This window comes from Acanthisitta chloris, unplaced genomic scaffold (assembly GCF_000695815.1).
Source record: "Acanthisitta chloris isolate BGI_N310 unplaced genomic scaffold, ASM69581v1 scaffold829, whole genome shotgun sequence".
NCBI classification, from domain to species: domain Eukaryota; kingdom Metazoa; phylum Chordata; class Aves; order Passeriformes; family Acanthisittidae; genus Acanthisitta; species Acanthisitta chloris.
This window is the reverse complement of record NW_008689548.1, coordinates 29,906-37,355: the sequence shown is the minus strand read 5'-3', so window position 1 is coordinate 37,355 and position 7,450 is coordinate 29,906. Positions and strand designations below refer to the sequence as shown.

General features: G+C 37.5%; 1 protein-coding gene across 1 annotated transcript in view; it reads left to right on the top strand.

The window, feature by feature from the left end:
* Window positions 1–582: 582 nt before the first annotated feature.
* The window catches only part of STK17B (serine/threonine kinase 17b), an 11,046-nt gene continuing 4,178 nt past the window's right edge, over window positions 583–7,450 (top strand). Inside the window, exons 1-4 of the mRNA XM_009081426.1 lie at window positions 583–704; window positions 4,384–4,596; window positions 6,921–7,065; window positions 7,304–7,430. Coding sequence (XP_009079674.1) covers window positions 583–704; window positions 4,384–4,596; window positions 6,921–7,065; window positions 7,304–7,430 — 607 coding nt within the window. The remainder of the gene's footprint in view (window positions 705–4,383; window positions 4,597–6,920; window positions 7,066–7,303; window positions 7,431–7,450) is intronic.

The window sequence follows — 7,450 nt, the reverse complement described above, 5'->3', positions numbered from 1 at the left end:
TGAAATACAAATCTTCTGAGTGGAAAAAAATCTTCTTTGTCCTGTTGTTACCTGTTCCTGCTATGTTGCAGACAACAAACAAGAAGGAGTTTTGGTTAATTCCCTCAGGGTCACCAGTTAAATGTGTCAAAGGAACTACTGGAACTTACCCAGAATCCAAAGGAGTAGTTAAAGCTTATTTTCAGAAAGACTAAAAAAAAGTATGTGTAGTTACAAAAGGTGCATAGTTTAGTAGTTATTAGTATTTTTATTGAAACTGAAGCTTATCCCTCATATCTTCTGGATATGTTCCAAGGAAAACAACAAACCAGCTTATCTTAAATATTAACATTATTACATTAAAAAAAATGCAGTATTTTTATTAGCATCTCTTGATTAGCATTCCTTTCAGATTTTAGTTTTACAGTGATTAAATGTGTTGCTTTCAGGCCACTACTGAACAAACTTAAGGCTATTCTAGTTTTATAGACCTAAACTCTAATAATTGTGTCCTTTCCTGCACTGCAATTATGGAACTTCCAAAACTCTTAATTGTTTTGCTTTAGCAGGTGACTGGTAGAAGAGACACACCTGTCCTTGATGATGTCGAGGAGAAAGTTGGAGAATAAAAGCTTTTCTGGCTTGTTAGCCACATCTCTGAACACGCAAATCAAGACAGATAACTTCCACAATTTCTATATGCTTGAGCCAAAAGAGCTAGGAAGGTAAGATTTTACTTGTTTTCTTTTAGCAAGAGGAAGTTCTGCTGCAGGAGAATTCTTTGTACACTGATAGAACTTTTCTGGCAGACTTTTCTGGTAGTAGATGGAGAATGAAGTATTTATTCTCCTTCCCCATTCCCTTCTTTGCAGCATCCAATGAGTTCTTAGAGGCCAGGAAAAGGTCCAGAGAGACATGAGTTGCCAGCCTGTTCCATGTCAGAGAGACTTAGCCTCTTGTCATAGGAACGTAGATTTGGCATTATCTTCCCCTTTCTGCATTTCCCCTGTCTAGTCACATGTCAGATTCCAGGTACAGAGACTAAAGAAGAGATGGCATAGGGTAATACTGAAAGACAAAGAATATGGGATTTTGAGTTGGTTGTTCCAGTTGTTTGGATGAGATTTTTGAAGTCCAGAAAACTTTTCCTCTCCCCTTTCCACCCACAAGCAGTTCCACTAAGTTTTGAACAAACTGCTGTTCCAGAGTATTTGCAGCTTCTCTTGCTCATGTTTGCAATAGTAAAATAGAAAATAAACCAACACAAGACCCCAAGCTCCTGGTATTTATGATACTGTTTCAGACATATGAGTGAAAGTGTTTTGTAAATCACTGGGTTAACTCATACCTTGAAAATACTCAGTGAATTGGGTGTAAAGCCATGCAAATGTAATGCCCTGGTTGTGTTTCCAGGCTCCTGAACAGAGGTGGTGTGGGTCAGTCTCACAGTTGTGCTTTGCTGTGCTGCATACTGATCCTTTGCACCTGCAGCTTGTTTTGTCAGCAGAGATGCTCTTCTGCATGTGGTTTTGTAAGCTCTTTAGCCCTCATTGTTCTCTCCGGGTTTTTTTTTCTAGCCTGTGCTTTATCTGATAGACTTTTACAGAAGTGCATGTTGCAGCCTGTAACTTTCCTCTTTTCTTGTGTCAGCTCTGCTTTTGAATTCTAGGCTCTACAGAAGCAGTTTGTACACACCAGAACTCCAGTATTGTTAAAACTCTGGATTTTCAGATTATACTTACTTGTGAGGTGGTGCCTAAAGAAAACCAAAGTAGAGATTTGGTGTGGATTCCACAGTCTTTAATGCTTTCTCTACATGCAAACCAGGAATAACAAAATAGGTGCCAAAATGCCCCAAAAATGCCAAACATACTTTTGATTTTCATGGCCTGTGTATATTTTTCAATGTTTTAAGTGTATATATACTTCATAAGTGCTGTAAACCCCATCTTTCTTTGCAGCTTCTCTAAAACATTCAATATGCTGTTCTTTTCACTTGCAGTTTTCTTCTTCCTGTTGAGAGTATGTAGTAAATAGTTCTTTTCTCTGCTTAAGCTTCCCAAGTCCCATTCCTTCCTCCCACACCCTTATCTGTTAGGCCCTTTGGTATTTAAGACACTGACTCACAAGCAGGCAGGTTAGGTTCTGTTGAGTGGGGTAAGTTTTGTCCCTAGTGTGTGGATGGCTTGGCTGCTTTTGAAGTAGTTACATTTCTGTGGTTTATAGCTTGGGCTATGAAAACATCTTGAAATCAGTTTTTCTCGTAAAACTGGACTGTAACGTGCGATGGTTGCAGGCAGCAAGAAGAGCAAGCTACTTTGTTTGCTTCAGTGCAGCACTTCACATCTGACTTTCTGTTTTTGAGGCAATTTCCACTGCTCTAAAAGAATTTTTTTTGTCTGAATTTTGTCTTATTTGGCACACTACAGATAAACAAGTGGAAATTCTTACGTCTTCAGTCTGGAGGTGCCACTGACTCTTCAAAACTGTTCCACCTGCAGCAACTAGAGGGAAGATGTGCCAGAACTGTTGGGGAAGATCTTAGTGTTCTCATGAAACTCAGCCAGTTCCCCTTGGTTAATTTTAGAGAAACTTTTGTGGTTGACAGGGTGATGTGATGTTAAAACAAGAATGTAAGCTGGGGGAGGGTGTATGTTCAGCTCTGGTATATTATGAAATTCATCTCAATAAATAAATGCTCTGCAATAATAAGGTGGTTTGACGGTTGGGAAAGAGCGTGGCTGCTTCAGGCTGGCTGAAATGAGGAGTGTGTGTGTATCAGACTGGAAGTAACTTTCACCTCTTAATTTTTTATTTGTGTTTTGTGCCCTTCCCTTTCAAACTTTAGTGCTTTAAAAAGAGGACAAAGCAATCCTACAAGTAATTGATGTTGAAATCAATGATGACAGAGAACTGTTTTGATGAATTTATTTCTAAGTCATAGCAGTATGATTAAATGTCAACTTCACATGTTTAATAATTCAGTCAGGTTTGTACAGACTACTTAACATCTGGTTATTTGCAGCTGAAAATATGATTATATTTTTTCATGAGCAGCTCATACCTTTTTGATTAAATACTGAAGTCTAGATGTTTTTTAAAAAAGCCTCAGACTTGCCTTTTTTTTTTTTGTGAGAAATGTTCCTTTTAGGCACTGGAGTTTTGTGCCACAAAAAGCAAGGTCTACAGGGCAACACAGTCTTTTCTGCTAAAGAAACTTAATTTAGTTTAAAAAGACCCACACTGTGAGCTGTTCCATGAAATTTGTTCTTAGTATGCTGTGGTAAAAAGTATGGGCGGAAAGATGCTTTTTTGGGATGCATAAACCTAGATTTCATCCTTTGTACACAGCTTTATACTGTTTTTAGAACTTTATGCAATTTGCTTTAGCCCTTCAGGTTGTTTTGTTATACATACTGTTTCTTGTCTCATTTGAGAACACTTTGCCAGTGTGTAGCTAGGCCTTTCTGGGAATGCAATACTAGTGGTTATAAAACTTTGTTTTTTCAGGAGTTTATAACTTGGCTTAAAAAAATGCATTTTTTTCCCCCTAATCTTTTAAAAGGTCAGCTTGGTGTTTTAACTGCACTATGAGGTTTTCTTTTAAAAACAGTTCTTTGTCAGAAGACATTTTTGTTTCCATACCTAAACTGCTGGCTAGAAACTAAAGCAGCACACTCTGCTAACTCTAATTGAGGAAGGGAATGATAAGGAGTGGGAGTCTTTCTGTTTTTAACATTTTGCAGATACCTGGGATTTTTGTAGCAGCACTACATGATTTGTGGAGGGAAATTCTCTTTGATTCTCAACACTTTCTGCTCTGAAAACCTCCCCCCACACACATATAAACATACTTTATTTTCCCTGTTCATTCTCTGCATTTCACTGGGTTTTGCTTGGTTTATTACTGTGTCCTCTCATGCGGTTGGGAGTTTTTTATAAGGTGCTATAATGTGGTTGAGGGTTTTTATAAATACAATATTGCCAAGGTGAACAGAGCCCTTAGCAGCCTGATAAGATCTCATGGCTGGCCCTACTTTAAGCAGGAGGTTTTTAGGTCCCGCTGAGTTATTCTGTGATGCTACAGTGAGAAAGTCCCTGTAATCTGAGACTGATTTCATGTTTAGTTAGTTTGTATAAAGGGAATTTTACTGGGTCTCACCAAAACTTCATCCAGCTTAGTCTTCTGTCTTCTGGGTACTTCACTTTCAGTGGTTGAAAGTCAGTGTTCAGAGACTGGTGTAAGAACAGGCCAAGCATGGCATTCCCCAATGCTTTTTTTTTTTTTTTTTTTTTTTGTTTGTTTGATTGATTTCAGTTATTTGACATGCTTTTTTTTTTCCTAATGGCAATTTATGTACTGTTTATCTTTCAGGTCTTAATGTTTTCCTTTTTCTTTTGTAGAGGAAGATGTGCTGTGGTTAGAAAATGTATAGCTAAATCCACAGGCCAAGAGTATGCAGCTAAGTTTTTAAAGAAAAGAAGAAGAGGTCAAGACTGCAAAGCAGAGATTCTTCATGAAATTGCTGTACTTGAACTGATGAAGTCTAACCCTCGAATAGTGAATCTCCATGAAGTCTATGAAACAGCAAATGAAATAATCCTAGTGTTGGAATAGTAAGTACACTTTCATCACCATATTCCACCTCTGTAGTTAAAAATCTTTCCGTATACCATTTTTTTGCATGAGTGGCCTGAACACCCAGAAGAATTACAGGTGTGCTTTATATATTATGCTAATAATTCATTATAATATACTTTATAAGCATACTTATGTATTTTTTTCCTTTAAGAATGCATTGGGCAAGCTGACTGGAGAGGGTCCTTGAATCCCATAGGAAGTCCAGAGATCTTTGGTGAATCTTAAATCAGAAAAATATTAAAATAGACATTGATACCAAGGACACATTTTGGAGAAGCTGAGCACCCTTATGTTCTGTGAGCTTCAGTTAGCACTTGGCACTTTTTGGTGACTGAAGACTTGTGGTTACTTTGTGGCTTCTGAGCTTCTAAATTTATTGGTTTTGTTGTTGTAAAACTCTTTGGCTTTTGGAGCTGTTTCCAGAAAAATTCCTATGTTTTTTTTTTTTTTAGATGTCCGTGAAGCTTCTCATTAGCTCTGGCAAACAAATCTAATTTGGGAATTGAATTTGGATTACCTATTGTGTGTGTAAATTTTTGTTTGGAATGTAAGGAACTAAAAGGCAGTTTGTGAAATTAATTCTCTCTAAGCTTCAACTTTCATGTACGCAGTATTTGCAGTGCTGTTAATGGTGGTCTGCATATGCAGTGATAAATCCCTTCAAATTTTCCAAAGAATGTAGATTCTGTTTTTAAAAGCTTTTTTCCTGAAACTACATGTTCTCTGATACGTTATTTGTTGTTTTGTGAAAGCTATAATAATAAATAATGTAGAGGTAAAGACAAAGTACAGATGGCAAGTTTTGAACTGCCTATCAAGACAAGTTGACATGAAAGCCATACTGATTTTCTTACTTCTGTTTCAGCTCATCTAGCTCTGTCTTGTTTCATTACAGAGCTTTATCAAGCAACTTCCTTATACTACATTGGTGTTCATGATCTGCTTTGTTGTAGTGTTCAGAAGTCCTGCAGTGTTTCTGCTTCTGCTGGGATAGGCCAAGGGCTGATTACACATCTAAATTGTGTTCCCCTGTAGCAGAATAGACAGATTTTCTGGTTTGCTTCTTGTTATCAGAACTCTCAGTTGGTACTTGAAAAGAATTGCGAGCAATTAGTATCTTACCCATAAAATAGTTTATAAGCATTTCATGTTTAACTGTCAACTAGGGAAGGCATTACTGACCCCTCACATAGCTCCAGCAGGTTTGTGACTGTGTTTATCCACACTATCCATTTTCTAACTTTTATAGACTTGTTTTGTTAGCAGTGAAGGTTTGGCTTACTGATCTGTAGCTCTGAGGTAGCCCTTTATTCTTGAGAGAGAAACTTTTGAGCAGGCTGAGTAATGATTTCAGCCCCTGCCTGAAAGGAAACAGCTGACACTGTGGCCAGGTGCAGAAGTAGAACTAATAAACCACATGCAACATGGTTATTTCCATTCCAATTTATACTGTGCTAATTAGGGGTTTCTGTAAGCCTTTTGCTGAGGAAGATGTATCTGAGATGCTGTGTGAAAGGATGAAGCTTGTCAGTGTTATCTTTGAAACCTACAGTTTCCACACTAGCAACAAAGTGATAGAGCTGAGTCCTAGTATTTCTGAATATTCTGTGCCTACTCACTGACTTGGCAATTGTATATTGAATCACCAGCAGCGTGGTAGCTTTTCTTCCAGCTCCTGCTCTCATTTTCAGTCTTCCATCAGCATGGCAGGACCTAGGAAGGGCAAGTAAGCAGTTTGCTCACACTCCAGAACTATTCCTCAGCAACCTGTACATCCATTGCACTGTAGTTCTTACATGTACACCACAGCCATGTCATGTAGAAAATGACAATGATTATTACTCCTGAATTAGAGAACAGAAATACTGTTAGGCTTTCTGGCTTTGGATTATTTATGAACTGGTCTAATGGAAGAAATTTTAGCTGTGACTTGAAAAGAAAGACTTCTTTGGTTAGGGAGTGATGATGGAACTCATTTTCCTGAGGGCACCTTGGCACTTGCTTACAGGAAAGTATGTTTGGTGGTACCAGAGCATGATGAGATTATCAGTCAGTGTTCTGTTTTGCTGTTGCAGGCTATGAGGAGAGAAAGAATACTCATATCTTTTTCATTTTCTAAATGTTTTTTATGTGTTTTGGTATAAATGTGTTAAAAAAGTAATAATAACAATATTCCCAGCCTCTCTGATGTTACAATTATATAAATTGGTGCTACAGTAGGTGTTACATATGAACGTTTTTACTCACATAAGCTTCAGAATTTAAGCTTAATTTGTAAATGTTCTTGAATGTGTTTCAGTGCTGCTGGAGGAGAAATATTTGACTTGTGTCTCCCAGATCTGGATGACAGAATTGGTGAAAGGGATATTGTAAGACTTATAAGACAAATACTTGAAGGACTTTGCTGCTTGCATGAAAACAATATTGTTCATCTTGATCTGAAGGTGAGGCTGCAGCTGACTTTTTATTTTAGCACTTTATTTTCAATTCGTTATTATGTTAAACTAATTGTTAAATGCAAAACAAAGATGAGGAGAAAAAGGAGTGTGTTAGAGATGAAATATTTTTACAATAAAATTTAGCAATAGGTATGGCATAATAGAGCCTGAAATGTCATTTTGTACATTGTGCTTTTTGCAGATTCTACTTTATTAATGGAGGATTAAATATTTTCTCTTCTAGCCTCAAAATATTTTGCTGAGCAGTGTCAGTCCTCTTGGGGATGTAAAAATTGTGGATTTTGGTATGTCCCGGAAGCTTGAGAATTCCAGTGAGCTGCGACAGATCATGGGAACAACAGAGTATTTAGGTATGGAAGAGCTGCTTCAG